The sequence below is a fragment of the Micrasema longulum genome, unplaced genomic scaffold (assembly GCF_059751315.1).
Source record: "Micrasema longulum isolate JH-2025_06_02 unplaced genomic scaffold, ASM5975131v1 h1tg000261l, whole genome shotgun sequence".
In the NCBI taxonomy this organism is placed as follows: domain Eukaryota; kingdom Metazoa; phylum Arthropoda; class Insecta; order Trichoptera; family Brachycentridae; genus Micrasema; species Micrasema longulum.
Genome location: NW_028277465.1, coordinates 2107654 through 2126017, shown reverse-complemented (window position 1 = coordinate 2126017; position 18364 = coordinate 2107654). Strand labels below are relative to the sequence as shown.

Below are 18364 nucleotides of genomic sequence, written 5' to 3'. Positions count from 1 at the left end.
TGCTTCGCTTCCATACATTAGGGTTGGTACCAGAACTCCATTATGAACTGCTAATTTAGCCTCTTGCGATAGACACTTATTTGCTACGACAGACTTTAAGGCACCATTAACTCTGTTACCGGCACTAACCCTCCTTTCAATATCCTTGTCCATATTTCCATCTCTAGTAAACATACTACCCAGATATACAAATTCTTCGACCTGTTTCAAACTATCTCCATTTACTACAATCTTACATTCAGTCATAGTTACATTTCTTGCTTAATAACTGTTAATGTGCTAGTGCCTGTCAGCAAACCAAATAAACTAATTTATTTTGTTAGTAGGTACACTAGAATATTTTATATAGAAAAGTGTAGTCACGCACACATATGCTAAGGTTTATAAAAGATTTTAATGGACTGTATGTGATAATCACCTTTGGTCATTTTTTATTTATGGTGGAGTTGGTATTTGTGAGGACAAGATGCTCCGGGTTTCAATGATCGCTTTACACACAGTACGACATTTAACATTTTGTCCATGTTTGAACACCCATATTTCTTTAAATCAAATATTTGAACAGATGGTGCATAGGGCAATAATTAAAAAGCTCTGTTTGTCGAAACACAAATAAAGATATGCCTTACTCATAAACCTGATTTAAAGTTACGCCTAGGCAAATTGGTAGAATGCGGATGGGAATACCATCCTTATTATAGTGGTAGAATAACAAAATACCATCCTTATTATTTTACTATGCCTAGGCGTAACTTCATACCAGGTTGTTAAGTAGGGCTCACACTATATTTTGATTTACGATTCATGTTTTTTTGAATAGTTGAGTTTACCTGTGATAGTAGCACACATCCCCCATACGATACAGAATAACATAATGCACTGCAGCCAGAGCGTGCTAACTTGGTTTTCTCCCTCTAACATTGCTGAAAAAAGCCTCGAGAAAGACTAGAAAAGGAAGAAAAAATCGATTTTTTTTATATTGGTCTCAACTTAAGTTGTTTCTGTTTTTTTACCAATTTTAAAATGAGCACCAAAAATAGTCAATAATGTATTGTCCTTCATTATTTTACAACAAATTAGTCAATATTTCATAGCATCTTCACCGTACACTGCGTAAATATTGCGAGCAGCTTTATTCCTTCGATTGAACGCGAATAGAAGGAGGTGTTGATAATGCTCACTTTTGTCTACTTGACATTGCATTTTGAAAGCTTGTAATCAAATAAAATAATACATGTAACATAAAAAGAAACAATATCTCGAAGAGCAGAAAATTTTCTTACGAATCACATATAACCTTTAACATTTTGTTTTACTTTTGGTGCTAATTTTTAAACTAAAAAACGAACAAAACTTATGTTAACACCTAATATATAAATAAATTTAAAGCTGTTGAATGAATAAATAATATCACAGTTTCAAATAATATCAGAGATATATGAAAGTGGAAGAAGAATATTAGGATACATCCTCTCTGCTTACTTCTACGGGTAAATGGACTGATTTAATAAATACCCTTGTGATTTATATTATTCTTAGTATTGCAATATATACATTTTTAAAATCTTACATAGAATAGATGAAGTTCGCTGGTTTCAACGAAAAACTTGCATTTTTGTGCTAAGAATTCAAACACTGCAGGGAATAACCACTCTATCAGCTCAACAAGAAGTTCCATCTGTTCTGGAATAAGTTTCTTTGAAACTATGTTTTTATAAGACTCAAATAACGGCTCCCAACCTGTGGAATATGAATACTTTAAGTACAAGTAAATGCTTACAGCAATCAATAATAATTTTCATCTTTGAACAAAATATGAATTCTATAGGTGTATGTCTATTTTCAGTTTAAATATATTTGAATATATAATACGAGGTGTATCCAGAAAGTAAATTCCGTTTGACAGGTAAAAAAAAAAAACAAGAATAAAAGATACTGTGGAAAAACCTTTCGAACTTATCTACATAACTCCCACCATTTTGTAGGCACTTGTCATGGTACGGCACAAGCTTTTGTATACTCTCTTCATAAAAGGGTGCCACCCTTTTCACAAAAGGGGACGCCCACTTTGTTTCTCGTCGTGCACATTATCACGACCTTCATTGAACTATCCCTCACATCTCTTTACCATTGAATCACTTATCACATGTTCTCTGTTGCTGAATGTGGACTGGTTAAATATTCTTTGCCATCAGGCAACAAATTACAGGCCTTAACTCACAAGGGGTATTTTCAATATTATTTGTCATTTCAACAAGCCCCACAAAGCGTACAGCTTACTTATAATGGCGTCAACTCCTTCTCAATAGGTCAGGGTAAGTACAACGCATGCACGAAACTGCAATAGCAGCGCTTCGATGACAAGAAATACAATCGAAACATACTTTTTGGATATACTGCGTAAGTAACAATCATAAACTACATACCAAGCTGTTTAGATTCTAAATAGATCATTCCACATCTAGAAACAGTAGCTGGAGAAGCCTGATCTAAATCTGCAGGCTCAAATATTAAATTCATTTTGTTCGACATCTAAAGAAAAACAAGTTCATTGAATGAAAAAACACACATTTAGTCAAATATTTTTTTTTACAATTTTAATGATTCTCAAGATAGATCCATACTTGAATAATTTCTCCTGACATGAGGCATAACTTTTTATTGTCATCCAAAACAGTATTCATGTTTTCAATCCAAACTGCATCCACAGGACCATCAAACATAATCCACTTCCGCTCTTTTGTCATGGATGATGCAAAATCTCTGAATGTAATAGCCAAAACACCATCGGACCTAAATAAAATTTTATTTGAATATATATAAATATATGTTTAAATAATAAGTAAGAATCACAGAATGTCAATTTATGATGATTCTACAATTTTGTTTGGACCTGGCATTAATATTTTTAATCCACGGGATTTATCATCAGTCCCAACTGGTGCATTTGAGAAATTCCATGGGGTAGATTACTAGCCTCAAAGGTTTCATAAATGTTAAATGATTATATTCAGTGATATTTTGTTAACTTAATAATCTATGAAAAATTTAATAGGACAAAACTAAACTAATAAAATACTTGTGATTCTTTACACATTCTATGTAAAATAGGCTGAAATTAAAGAAGTTATTAAAGAAACATGTAATTGTCCATATATTATGCATAAGGGAATGTGTTATCAGTATAATAAGCGAAGCATGTGGGAATCATCAGATGCCTCTAGGAGACCCTATCACGAGAGCCCGCAGGCGTGAAGAAGAGACAACTTAGGTTAAGGTTCTCCTGAAGCATTCACAGCCCCTGTCTAAGCCAGGTGAACCGTCGTATTTTAAGAACGTTTGCTATAGGAGGCTGTAGTATACAAAAATAGCAAATATTTAATAAATATAAGGCAAATACACTTCACGCGAAAAGAGAAAATGTATACATATATCTAAGAGTGAAAATCTTTTTGGCAGTGACCACAAACACACATACACTGGCCAAATGAGGAAAGTCAGTGGAAGGTAGTATAATGTACACCAAAAGGGCTAAAGAGAGACTATTCTCTGGTTTTCAACATATTCTGAAATAATTATCTTTTTATGAGAAATTCCAGAAATAATTTTGAATCATTAATTTTGAGAAATAAGTAAATTAGATAAATAATTAATTAAAAACCATTCATGAGATGCAGGATCAAAACATCCATATAGTTGTCCCATAGTTATGGCTTTGGGATTCAAAATCTTGTAAATAGCGGCATACTCTTTGTGTCGAGCTGGTGGTTTTTGCAGCTGGAGACATCGCAAAGCCTCTGCTAAAGTCTGAAAAAGCAAAAAAAATACGATTGATTTTAAAGTATGAAAATATCGATGGCTCTGGTTGGCATAATTTTGATTAATAAAACGAAGTATCAATTTGGATTCTTAATTTGTTCTAGAAGCAGATCTGTCGAGTATAGATCAGTATTGGGGGTTCAATGGTTAAACAAATTAAAGAATAGTTTACATGTGGACAATATAATAGATATGACAATATTGTCTTGTCCCAGCTCCATGAACAGCCTCGACCGCGCAGGACAGAGCGCTGGGACAATATGAAAATTCAACAGCGTTTATTACGAGTGAGTTCAAGAAAAACACTATTTGTTTTATACCAAGATGAATTGGAATTGTTAAATAACAAACTAAATAATAAGAGGAATTTTTCTTGCCTCCATTTTTGGCAGAAAAAGTATGCGAGAGCGACGCACATGTATCGAGCAAATTACTACCGTCATAAAGCCATATTTGTACGCATTCACACTAGGACAATGTGGCCGCGCGGGGTGATGGGGGTAATCATCATTCCGCGAAGATAGCCTGCCCAACTATCTCTCAGACAATGTCTCAGAACAATATTTTTTCCTAAAAATTGCTGTTTATACATGGACGATGGTCAAGTCCTGGGAAAAAACAACATTGTATCGTCCACGTATAAACGGCTTCTAAAAAAACTAAATACCGTACATAAATAAACATATTTATATTTTGTATCGGTATTAGAAATAAACAAAAGATAAATTAAAATGTTTTGTAAAATAGTACCTGGTATGAACATGTTTTTCCAGCCATTGGGTCACCTACAATCATTAATCCGTGCCTTACTAAGATCATTTCAAATACCTATAAAATTGATTTTATTTAAATATTATATTAAATTATTATTTGAAAAAATGACTGTTTTTATATGAAAATTCAATACTTTATTATTGATATACCTGAATGATTTTCTCCATGTACCAAGGAGTATCTTGCAAGTTTCTACGCTCTAGCTCCTCCTTAATATGTCGAGTTAGTTCATCTCTATCTGGTTGTGGTAAATCAATGCCAGGGAATAAGTCTTTGTAGATTCCAATAAACAAGGAAACATCCTTAAAGAATCAATGTTGAAATTAATTAAAAAGAAAATATATTTTTTTAAAAATAAGTATAAGTAAACCACCTGTAAAGTGTAATATGGTTCTGCTCTAAGAAATCAAAACCATTTTTTATCATAATTGTAATTGAACAATTAATGGAAATCATCCACCCAGACACGGGATATTGATAAGTAAGTGTTTTAATATCTTCCATAAGTAAGTATACCAAAGCTATGAGAATTGTACGAAATTTATGTTGAAAATGTAAGTTCCCAATTTAATTTACTACAAAATGTGTTTCAGAAAGCTATGTTTACATGACAGATGGAAATACTATTTTATTGGACAGATGAGAATTGAAAAAAGAGCTGACTAATTGATTACCTGCCATAAAAATTTAGGAAGATTAATATCAATAATAGCTCTGAGAACCAGTTGTGACTCATTCCTATTGGGATAATTTTTCTTAAGTGTTCCGGCAGCCAAAAGGACAGACTTCACAGCGCGCATTCCATAGTCATAATGGTTTTGAGAAGACAATTGTTCAGAACATAGCTTGTACGTCTGCACTATTTTTTCAGCTAAGCTGAAAGTTTAAAAAAATAATTCATAATTAAAAACCACAAAGTAATCAACAAATGATATCAGTTACATAATTAATACAAATTAAAATTTAGTGATTTAAAGGAAGATTTTTTCTCTTTAATTTGTAAATGCTCTTGATTATCCTACTTATTTGTGGATACGAAAAATTATACAGAAAAATGTCCAAAGAATATGGTAAAGAATGAAAAGTAGTGAGAGATTTTATGTGGAAATAATACAAAAAAAGATTAGCAAGGTACATTATATCATAATGTTATGCAAAGTTTTTGAAGAAGAAAACAACTATTTTATCAAGTTGAGGAATTCAATTTATACAGAGAAAAACAATATTTTCAAAATAGATAAAAAAAATAGTAATAGTTACTTATAAATATAAAATACATGGCTTAGTCATAAAATGAATAATACATAATATATTGACATTTAAAAATTAAATCCTGTACCTGTCCTTTTTATAGAAACATTTTATCGAGTATTACAAAATAACACCAACTCAAAAATGGCGCATACTCACGGTCCTGCATTTACAAATCCATTAGAATATAATGTGATTTCCCCAATCATTGCATAATCCGGTACCATCATGGCAACAGTTCTAAATAGAACCTTCAGATTATCTGGCAACTCTTGTCTTCCTGCATACCTGATGATTTAAACAAATGAAAAGCCAGGGATGTGAAAGATAAACATAATCATCATACACAAATTATAATTTTTATAAACCATGGCAAATAATGTACCTATACTTATATGATATGTATGTTTGAGTGTTTCCTAGAAAGGAAAATCATTCAGATAAAAAATGATTAATTATGGAGGCGAAATGTAATTAGATTACGTATAAGTACATAATATCGATGGTCTCAAAGGCAAACGTGCTAATTATAGAATTGGTAATTTTTCAGGAGAGAAAGTTTGACAATTTGCTTTTTTATGCTTGTTTCCTTGTCACTTATTATGAATATGCAACTGCGATTTGGGAACAAATAAACGATTAGTGTTTCAGTGAATGCAAATGATAAGACATGCACATTAATACATTTAAATTAAAGGTTTTCAAGCTCAATTTTTTTATACTTAGAACATTTGTCTTCTTGACCAGTGGTTCCCAATTTATTTGGCTATGGAACCCTAATTGATTTATTTTTTTTGGCGGTACCCCGTCTTCAAGATAAAAAAGTAAATTGACAGAAATGTTATTTTCAGGACCCATGACACCTTATTGTTTGCATTTTGTAATGTTCGACTTGAAAAGAAATACTATATTTTGAATTTAAACTCTTCACTGTATGTATGTATTGTGAAGAATGAATTTTTTTCACAGTTTTACTTATATTACACCCTCGCGGAACTTTTGAAATTTTGGAAATACCGCATTTATTTTACGCAAATTTATAAAAATCACAAACAGACAAACAGATTTCATAGATTTATTTACGTTGATCGCTCAAACCATCGAGTTTATTTATTTGTCCATTACAACAGCACATATTATATTAAATAAAATAGTAACTTATCCCAAACTTCATAATACCAAAGTCCTGTGAAGAGAAGAGATAATGTATACCTAATGGGAAGTGGAAGCATACATATTTAAAATTACAGTTCATATGCCCTGTAAATTCTAAGCCATCCATATTGTTTTCTCCAATAATTTCTTTGGGTTTGTTGAGACATCTATTCTACTTATGAAATGCATCACCCAATATATAGTAAATTACCCAGGATTCATTGTAATGAAGCAAGTACAAGTCGGATTAAGGGATATCTCTGTTCCTTCAAACACAAAACGGGTGAGTTTTTTCATAACCGCCATCTGGATGCTGAGAATCTGTTGGGCCACCACAGACAATACTTCCAACTCAATACGGTTAAACTCATCAAAGCAAGCCCAGGCGCCGGATTGTGCCAACCCCTGAGAATCAAAACAAGTTTTGCAATTAAAATATGTTTTTGTATTTTTACAAATTGGGAATAATGTTGAATTAAAAAGAAATGAATATTTAGAGCGGATTTTTACGTCTCTAATGATATGACTATTAATGCATAAAAACGAGTTTGTATTTATAATTTTCGAGTTTCAAAACGAGCACATACAAAACAGCTCGCAGTTGACATCACACGTCATGCCTGCCGAGTGCGCTTCTTACAAACATAGCATACATGGCACGGTAACATTATACGTGACATTTGTCCTACAGAACGAGAAACGTCTCGTTTTCAGGTAATTCAAAATATGCATATTTTAAACAATTGTACTAAATTCATCCGGTGTCGCACGGAAAAACTTATAATACTGTTACCATCATAATTTATTGCTTATTTAATAATAGTAAAAGAAAACGTATAAAGACCTTATCACAGTTAAGAAAACACAAAGTTATGAGTAAAATAATAATGAATTAATTTTAGTATGTAACCAATTACCGATATTGAATACATTTGTTGAAAATTTTTACCTCTTCTTTAAATATAATTATTGTAGTTAAGTGTAATTAGTGTTAAAAAAAGTCCCTGTTTATTTTTATTTAACGCACATTTATGTTTTAAATAAAGATAAACAGGGGAAGATTAAAAAAAAATATATTGTTAATGGATTTTATATACATTAAGATTAGAGGTTAGTAAAATATCCTTAAAGAACAACATAGTATAAAAACCTTAAAGAATTTTCCGAGGGCCTTATAATCAAGACCATCCGAACAGTTAAAAACAACACACTTCTTGGCGACGGCTTTGGCTAGATCTTTGCAAGTTTCCGTCTTACCAGTACCAGCAGGACCTTCTGGTGCTCCTCCGAGATTCAGTTTAAAAGCACCCATTAGTGTTCTGGTGAAAAAAAATATTTTAAATAATGATAATCAAAAATAAAAAAACTTTAAAAGCACCCTAATTTTAGACATTAAATAAAATGTCAGAAAATAAATTTGAAAGTTTGTATCTTATCCCTAATTTTATAAAAATGTTAAAATGGGATCTGGATTTTAAGAAAGGATTTTCGTGCATCAAAAACATATACAGGGTGTTCATTAAACCCTGTCACATTCGAGACCATGATGATCAGTATGAGCAAGAAGACTTATTGGCATATTAAAATATTTGTTTAAGAACAAATAAAATTAAAAAAAATAAAATATCAATAAAGCAAATTATTGTTTACTTCTGCAGGGGAGAAACGAGGATGGGGGAGGGGAAGTCTGATACTGCGTCGCGCTCCCCATATTTCTCCCCTGCAGAAGTAAGCAACCATTTGTTTTTTCAAATATTTTATTTTAAAAAAAAATATTTGTTTTAAATATTTTTTTAATATGCTAATATGTATTCTTGCCCATCTGATCATCGTGGTTTCGGATGTGACAGGGTTTAAAGAACACCCTGTATGTTTAAGAAAACTGATTTTGTACATTTCCATATATTTTAAATATTATGTACAGCACATTCAAATCTTTAATAAGCATTATTTATGTGTGTGGGTGACAGAACATTTTCAAATTAAATATTCTAGAGTGCCTAATAATACAAATGAACTTTGTACGTTTACTTGGTTCACCGAAGGCACTAGCACATAAATATAGGCTAATTAAACATTTTAAAGCAGTGTACTAGTTTTAAGCATTGTATTCTGGCTTGCTTATTAAAAAAGATCTATATTAGACAAGGCAGCCTGCGGGGTATAATGGTCAAGGCGCTTGACCCCCGGACAGAAGGTTTCGGGTTCGATTCCCGGTGAGAACACAAAAAAAGTGATTTTTCTCAAGCCTGGGTATTCTGCGCTGTAATTAACCACTGTAATTGGGCCTCCAGGCTGGTTGTGGTGCAAAAAAAAATAGACCTACCAAAAAACAAGCTTTGCTATGGCATTTGCAATGTTACCACAATACCTTTATGTATCATATCAGGTCAATAAATCCAATGACAGTAGTGAATAATGGCACAGAACAGACAGGCTTTACAAAAGTTTCAATGAATTATTACGATCTGACAGGTAAAATTGTATTTGTACATAAATAATGTAATTGATGACCAAGATAAAAAAAGTTAAGATGCATAAGCTTCACATAAGGGATATAGGGAAAACAACATCACCTGAAACATCTATCAGTAAGTGGCGTTGCAACAAGTCTTCCAATATTACCCAAATATTCAAATCCATATGCCACATCCGTTGTGATCATTGAACACGCTATAGCATTATCTCTCCAGTAATATCGCAGTTGGGAAATCCAAGTAAAGTCTGTCACGTTTGTGATTTTACGCTCTTCAATCTGACGCACAATATCGCGACCTAAATATAAACAATTATTGTGGGTGATTTCCACATAACAGTATTTTCTACTCTTCGTAATATGTTGTTTTTCACAAAACAAAAGTTATTTGATAAGGAGTAAAAGTGAAAAGTCAAAAGACCTCTGGGGCATTATATTGATTAATGTATTTAATTTAATACTGTACCATGGACATCAATAACAATAAGAGCTTCAACAGTTACTCTGTTTCCTGGATCAAGATCTCCTTGCACAAGATAAACAATATCGTTAATTTGTTCAGTACATTTTGTCAGATACTTGGCCACTTTATTATTCTCTATAGCTTCGGTTACCTGGGAACAATAAAAAAATTCATAAATCATTATAATTGCACCAACCAGGTATAAAAAATAAATAAAATAAAGAGTTCATACCTCTGTAGTAAAATGGATACAGTTTGCGACTTGAACTACTTGGCCAGGCCACTGAATAACCCATTCTCGTCTTGGAGCTGAGAAGTATGCTCCGATAGATTGTAAAGTTATGGTTACTAAACTCGATATCATTATTTCTTCTAACTGCAATAACCAACGTTCGACCATACCCTAAAACAAAAAGTATTATTGTCATTACAATTTATAAGAGGTTTCACGACACAAGTATTTAAAGAATTTTTTAGTAGTAGGTACTTATCAATATAGAATTAGACTATATGTCTTAACTGATAATATTTTTAAATTAAAAATAAGTATAACAAAAGGTTTATTGTAAAAAGAAACAGAAATTTGCGTTCTTATGATTTACCTGAGTTAATAATGAGTTGTAAATGACTCACTATTAGAAAATGGGAATCAAGTTGGAGTAGAGTGGGATTTGAACCACGGACCTTTGATCCGTGAGTCTGAGAAGCTAGCCACATGACCACAACCCGATTCAGTTTTAGTTTAGTGATGTTATTCTGCATTTTATGTTACAAGCTATTATGATCAAAGTTATTCATATGAAGATAGAGAGACAGACAAAAGAAGTAATTTTCAGCATACATTAAAACCGTTATGTAGAATAATGGATAAGAGTTAAAGGCAAGCTTATAGATCAAGAAAAAATATATTCACAAACCTTTGCTTCGGCAGGATTAATTTTATGGATGAGTTCCACAACTTCATTTTCTGCGGACACAACTCCTAATATTTCACCACTGTCATCAAATTCTAGCGAGTATATTCCTTCGAAACACTTTTTGAGATGCGGTTGTACTCGCATGGGATCTTTGGTCTCAGATAATATTTCCAGAAGTTCATCATTAGACAAGAAAAAGAACCTGGAATTCAATAAAAGAGAATCTAAAATAGTGAAAATAGTGCTGGGTATATAATACGATAGATATACTGTCCCACGGTTTCATATTATATCATTCCTTTTTCATGATGGTGTAAAAAAAAAAAAAAGTTAATCTCTGAACAAACCTAGGGAAGAAGAGTCTTTTCTTTTCCAGGTAGTCATTCAACCCTCTCTGAATTTCAGAAAGATAGTTGTTTGCAGACTTCAATATTACGAGAAGCTTTGGATAGTTTGTGGCTTCAATAACTTCTGGATTATTTTGAGTCGCCGTCATGATAGCTCTCCATTGCTTGTCAACATCCTTAAAGTTGCGGGCCTCCGTTGGCATTTGCCTCATGATATCTTCGGATGAGAAGATTGGTTCCAAGTACATCCAGACACCTTGCACCTATTTTTATAACAAACATGCTTTACAATATTTAGAATGAAAAAATATTAAGAAAAAAAGGAAGCTTGACAAGCCCCATGATTACACAAAAGTAAGGTGATTAGCCTTATGCTTTAGGTGCCAGTCCAGGAACATGAAATAATGCTAAGTAGAATCATCATTTAAATATTATTTTATGTCGAGCTTCCCAGGAATCAAACCCGGGACTTCCAACAATGTAGGGGAATGCATCAACCACATAAGGCGGAATTATTTCTACTCAATTTCATTATTCAGGATTTTTACCAGAGAGTAGTCATCGAGCCGAAAGCACTTGTCCAGGATTCTGGTTCTATTTCACACACATAACTGTATTCTTTATCCACCCAGACACAGAGAATAATATAATAACACAGACAAATGCTATCAGAATCTGATATGCTGTGAAAGTCTACTATGTTTAGTGGAAGAAGTTTTTCATTATCATAATCATTGTTCCAGTAATATGGTCATGGAAAATGATGCATAGCAGAACCATATTGTACATATCATTATTGGCCACAATCAAAGTTAAATATATCATCATAAAGTTGTGACTCATCTACAGTTGGATGTTGGAATATCAAATTCCAGCACTTAAAATAATTATTTATGGATGTTGGAATATCAAATTCCAGCACTTAAAATAATTATTTATGGAAAATAATTACTTGTAGCCACTGATCTAGAATATCCTGCATAGAAATGAGTTTTTCTTCCCAAGCTTGCATTTCTGCCTCAAATGGTTTGACAAAGGGTGATCCTCTCATTGTTTGTGATTTAAGAATATGATCATCCAGCATAAGTTGAACATCATCTACGCCACTGAGAACCCTAGTTCCTGTATCCCTGTTCAGTAAAATAAACAAAATTAGGTTGAATTCAAAACCAAAATAAAGCTTAAGAGGAAATGTGGTGACAGAGAAATTTGATAAACATGCATTTGTCCATTGTTTTTCTATCACTCTCTCAGAGATGCCTTCCCGATATTGTGCGAAAAAGACAACTGCACGTCCAACTGATTATACCTAACTAAAATCGAAGTTTAGTTGCCCCATTTTCCGCACCTCAAAACTGATCAGATTTTTTTTTTAGAAAGAGAATCAGAATGAAATTGTCTGTGTCGGTGCCTTTTCCGTTTTTAAAAATTGTTTATCACATTTTAATACCATACGTCCGAAGATGGCAGATAAAACTGTCGCTTTTATGGGTTTTTGGATGGTTCTAGTTCTTGTAAGAAACAATTTATCAAAATAGCAAAATGATGAGGCCAATGGTAAATATCTACCTATATAATGTAAAAAAAAACAACATACAATAATTTGTAATCCTTTATGAACTGTCAAGATTTTTTCCAAGCAATTCTAATTTATTTTTAGCTGCAAATAAATAAATGTTATTTATTTATTAAGGAAATCATACAGTCTTTATATAAAGCAAGGTACAAAAGAATAATTTAAAAAAGTAAGACCAATTATAATTATGGTAACATAATGCAAATAAAAAAAAATGCACCTCACAGGAGAGGGAGTGTTAATAAAATTAAGAATTTTTTTCAAATTGGGCATTAGGTAATTATTTTTTGTATGAATCAAATGTCATTACTATTTCTTTTCTAAATTACTCAATTGATTATAGATTTTATTAGAGACTCAACGATGATCAATGACTAAGTTGCTAGTCTCACACATAGGGGTTCGGGATTCTGAAATTCAGGACTCTTGCCCTATTGTAGCGCAATAGATATAATTATTGAAATATAAATTCTGGGTGCCTTGAATTCATTTAAATTATTATTCATTTAAAGGCACCATAAAATATATTTTATTTTTATAACACAATGAATAATGAAAATCGTGAATTTCAGTATTAATTAATTTTACAGTAAAATAAGTCATTTGATTATTTATTATATATATCATTAACTCGCCTATAAGGAACACATTCAAATTTGATTCCAATCCATTCCTCCTTCATTTTTGCTAGGGCTCTCTCCAAGGCATACTCTTTTGATGCAGCAGCGCTGATTTCTTCAAGCTTTTCAATATGTAAATGTAGTCCAAGTTCTATCATATCAGACAGGCTGGACTCTGGTTTCAACACTATTTCGATGCCGATCAATTCCGATATTTTGGCCCAATGTCGACTTTCGAGACCCTTAAATATAGATGTCGATTGATTAGACTTCTTGGATAACTTTGTACATTGGTTGACTTATTGCTAAAAACCTTTAGAGTAAGAGATTTAAATAAAATATTAAGAATTAATCCTTAGTGGTTTAAATCCAGTACTTGTCTTAGAACATATCAACATAAAGAAAATATTCTTAATTAATCCAGGCCGAAGGGGGTTCCCCAGAAGCATATTTTTTTTTTATAATCATCATATTGATTTCATTTTTAGCATAATCCTACCCCATAATGTTAAGAATGTTTCAAAATTGCATATGCAAACAGCAAACATTACAATTCATCGCTTGATAGTTTGATAATCTTTGATACACTGGTCAGTTTGCATGTGTGCTTCTTCCTATTTGGTTGCTTATTTCCCGCAACAACCACAACAATCAGGATTTAGGGGGTTATATTTTACAAATATTCCCCCTCCCAATTCCCTGCTGTGCCTCCTCACTAACGGACTGCCTGACTTTAGATCAGTGTTATTCAACAAGTAGCAGCGATAGGAGCGCGATATCATATAGCATTCTCTTTCAACAGTATTTTATGGAACAATGTATGAAATTTGCAGAAAATTCAGAATAGTATGTAACAGTTTTATAAGCACTACCAATCATAAGGAAATAGTTTTTTTTTTAATATCATATTTAAAGCATTTTAGTTGGGGTATTCCTGATTCCCCCTTCAGGAACTTGCAGATTTTTTCACGCTTAGACTCGGAAAGGTTGAAGTAATTAAGATTCACATAACATTATTATGGTCTGTTGAACAGCCTACCGATAGAGGTGGATCTTTTCCACGCTGGGATTACCAGTTTTAGATTCTTCCTCTCTAACTATGCATCATAATGTGTATTAGTGACTTATTTGCCTTTGTTTACTATTTTTTTCATGGACTTTAATAATCCATTGTGCTTTTTTTTATTATCATGTTTTAGTAGATACCTAATTGTATAATTTGTGTACATTGTAATTGGCAGTAGTGCTGTATTGTACATTTAAATAAAAAAATATTTTTTTCAGTGGGCAGCTAAAAATCAGGTATAGTAATACATTGAAATGTATGTACTTATAAAATAAAATAAAATATGAGGCCTTTTTTAGTTACCTTATTGCAAATGGCTTGCAATACTGGAACCAAAACTTTGAATTTCTCAACTCTCGCTCGGACCATATCGGCAACCCTCTTGGCTCCAGGAAATTCAAACAACTGTTTAGAAACTTTGTACAAAAGTCTCCATTGAGCTTCAACTTCTTCTTTGATTTCATCAGCTTCCAACCCTCTAAACGGTCCATAATACCTACATATAAAGAGAATACAAGTGTAATAAAGGTTTCAGATCACTGAATGGTAATAGAAAATTATTTGGCTCTTACGGTTTACTCTCAATAACAAATATACGGAGGGTTAAAAACTATAAATGACAGATAAGGTTAGAGTAAAGGGCAAAAAATGAACAAATGTATTTAGAGATTTTTATGGATGGCATGGAGAAGGATAAAGGAGGCCTATGACGTTCAAGAATGGATGGCTAAAGGCTGACAAAGAAGGAATTTTTGGTAAATTGTTTGTAAAAACTAAAAATAGCATTTTTACTATGAATATTTTGACTTGAATAAGACAATATTCTTGTAATATTGAAAGTGTGAATACATAATATCAATAAAAAGAGTTTTCGTTTTATATAAAACGCAAAGCATATCTCACATAATATTTTAAAACAAAATCATCTTCCCTAAATTAAGATTCTACATCAAAAATATTTTGGTAGATAGACCATGTAAATATAAGACATTATTTATCTTAAATACCATTTTTCATATCCTTCAGTAAAATCAAATGATGTATGCCACAACTTGTGGAATGGTTCCACTGAAGTAAGCATTGTAGAGAGATTAAAGAATACAGACACCTCTTGATCTAACAAAGCTTCTTCTTCGTTGATAATGGCAGCTTCCTGTTTATCTTCCTGCAAATTTATTTAACCTCAACAGTTTATCCAGAAATAAAACATCGTTATAAATAGTTTTGCAAGAGGCACAACTTTAATTTTATCAGGGATTTTTTGCTCAGTATGAATCGATTGCAAACATCAAATCAGTCTATAAAATGATACAATTTTTGACAAGCATTTATGTTAATGAAAGAATGGTTAACGATAGAGCAAAAAATTAAACTAGAGTACTGGACATTAGACATTTTTTTTAAAAGAGTCATTGACACATTTCTGGTCATGCTGTTACAAAATGAGATCCCAGCAGAGGGGTTTTCCTGTAATTTGAATTATTTAATACCAAAAACACATAGGACTTTTGCTCAGAGAAATTCCTCTTTTCTGGCCCTAAGAGTGTTCAATGTCCTGGATGAATATAATAAGTCCACTAAAATGAAAGCCATTTTCAGAAAGTGTACAAGTTTGTATTTTGTCTTAAGGGAAGAGACCATTGCGGGAGACTGCTGCGAGATATTGCATAGATTTATATACTGTTAAGTGTGCTGTCCAGATGTTTATTGAAATACAAACAGCATCAATGTATCTTCGGGTGAACCACAGGGTGCTCACCTTGCTCTTTTGCTATTCAATCTGTTCATCAATGACATAAAAATGCTTTTCTTACTTCATCAATTTGGCTCTTTGCTGATGACACTAAAATTCTCAAACAGATTGACAGCCCTTCCGATTGTTCACTATTACAATCTGACTTATTGTCTTTTAGCACCTGGTGCTCATCCAATAATCTACATCTCAACTTAAGTAAGTGCAAGATTATGAGATTTTTTCGTCTGGAAAATCCAATCATATACGACTACTCACTGAACGATGAAATATTATCATCTGTGGCTAGTATACGAGATTTGGGTATTATACTTGACACTAAACTTTCTTTTACAATTCATATTGAACATGTTATCGATAAATCCTTAAAACTTCTTGGATTTATTAACAGAAGCACAGATGACTTCAAAAATATCAATACCCTTAAAACTCTCTTCTGTTCCCTAGTTCGCCCGCACCTAGAATATTCCTCTGTTATCTGGTGTCCATATTATGATGTTCACATCAAGAATATTGAATCAGTTTAACATCGATTTTTAAGAAAGATAGGCTGGAGGTTGGGCTTATCCAGAGACCTATATACGTATAATGAGTTAGAAACTACCTTGAATATATCTTCTCTTCAAGACCGTCAAAATAAATCCGACCTTATAGTCCTATTTTAAATTCTCAACTCACTCTTTGATGCGCCTGAACTACTGAGCTCAATAAAATTAAATATCCCAACTAGAAACCTCAAACAAAACTCACTACTCGATAACCATAGAACTAACTATGGTTTTTATTTCCCTATGCCCAGAATTCTTAGGTCTGCCAACAAACATACCAGTCTTGATTTCTTTGATAACAAGTTGTCTTCTTTCAAACGATCACTGAATCAAATTCAATTATAAACACCTCTCTTCCGCTTCCACTCCCACATTGGGCGTATATATAAATAAGTAAATAAATTATGTGATAATTTAATTTTTTTTTTTTTTCTGTTGTTTAATAATGTGGGTGCTTCCACTTTCTATTATTTTGTATCCTAACACAACACATGGCTCTTGGCCTCATAGAGTTAGGGATACGTTATTAATTGTATGTATTTCTATGAATAAAATAAATTTAAAAATATAAAAAAAGAGTTGCAATAGCCTTATGTTTGAATTATTTAAATTTCCATCTGTCTCCGGAACATAAAACGTCCTAGATAATCAAGGCTGTTAAGGGCTATGGGTAATCCAAAATATGGAAGTATTATGTTATTGTTTATTTTTGCATAAAAATGTCTGCCTTAAAACCGGTTGTACCTAGTTAGGCAGACTAGACATGATCCAGAGAAATCTATTACCTAAGTGTGTATGTAGTAGATTAAGTAATTGTTATTTTGTTAATAAACTATGATTATTATTATTATAGCTAAGTATTTTTTAAAAGATTACAAGAAGAAAAAAATATTAATTCAACTTCATTAATTGAAGTGAAAACATATAGTCCGCCTCGTGGTCTAATGGTCAGAGCATAAGCCTACTATGCAAGAGGTCGTTGATTCGATTCCCAACATGGTTGCCATGAAATATTGATTTAAAAAGGTGTTTTTACATAATACTATTGACTGGCATCTGAAGCATAAGGCTATTCATCTTACCTTCATGCAGCAAAAAAAAAACAATGGAAATACACTGCCATTTATATATTAGTGCAGTGCCCTATGTACCATTAGTTACGAAAAGGGGAATGATGATGATGATATAAATCGTACTTTCTTTCCACTGCAATTTTATACATTATTCAATGTAAGTACCTATCCATAAATTTTAAAAGTTAACATGGAAAAAAATATATACCATAAGCTTGTTGTATATCTCATCAATCTTCACCACAAATTCTCTCATAAGATCAATGTTGACCAATGGTGGATCCAGTTTTCTGAATGCCTCTAAAAGTTTTTCGTGTCTCTTGAGCTTATCCTCAAATACAACTTTCCTATTTTTGAGAGACTCTTCTGCCATATTTTTCTTTGTTTGAAGAGTCTTCAATGACAGATCAATTACAGTCTCTAAATCAGACGGCCATACAAACACTCGGCTGTTAAGAATTATGTCTTCAGCTGGAAGAATTAGTAAAATATTAGAAAGAACAATCAATAAAATTATTGAAAAACG

At 32.3% G+C, this 18364-nt stretch overlaps 1 protein-coding gene across 2 annotated transcripts in view; it reads right to left on the bottom strand.

Moving 5' to 3' along the window:
• Positions 1 to 15590, bottom strand: part of Dnah3 (dynein heavy chain 3, axonemal) — a 54882-nt gene extending 39292 nt beyond the window's left edge. For both annotated transcript variants that reach the window (XM_088224079.1, XM_088224080.1), the window contains exons 1-20: positions 15472 to 15590; positions 14768 to 14960; positions 13414 to 13640; positions 12155 to 12332; positions 11203 to 11465; positions 10856 to 11057; positions 10171 to 10341; positions 9942 to 10089; positions 9576 to 9774; positions 8150 to 8318; positions 7211 to 7404; positions 6004 to 6132; positions 5268 to 5469; positions 4743 to 4895; positions 4570 to 4647; positions 3662 to 3807; positions 2625 to 2793; positions 2427 to 2532; positions 1571 to 1740; positions 831 to 945 (exon numbers count right to left, since the gene is read on the bottom strand). In XM_088224079.1, coding sequence (XP_088080205.1) covers positions 831 to 945; positions 1571 to 1740; positions 2427 to 2532; positions 2625 to 2793; positions 3662 to 3807; positions 4570 to 4647; positions 4743 to 4895; positions 5268 to 5469; positions 6004 to 6132; positions 7211 to 7404; positions 8150 to 8318; positions 9576 to 9774; positions 9942 to 10089; positions 10171 to 10341; positions 10856 to 11057; positions 11203 to 11465; positions 12155 to 12332; positions 13414 to 13640; positions 14768 to 14960; positions 15472 to 15545 — 3286 coding nt within the window. In that variant the 5' untranslated portion in view covers positions 15546 to 15590. The remainder of the gene's footprint in view (positions 1 to 830; positions 946 to 1570; positions 1741 to 2426; positions 2533 to 2624; positions 2794 to 3661; positions 3808 to 4569; positions 4648 to 4742; positions 4896 to 5267; positions 5470 to 6003; positions 6133 to 7210; positions 7405 to 8149; positions 8319 to 9575; positions 9775 to 9941; positions 10090 to 10170; positions 10342 to 10855; positions 11058 to 11202; positions 11466 to 12154; positions 12333 to 13413; positions 13641 to 14767; positions 14961 to 15471) is intronic.
• Positions 15591 to 18364: the final 2774 nt, after the last annotated feature.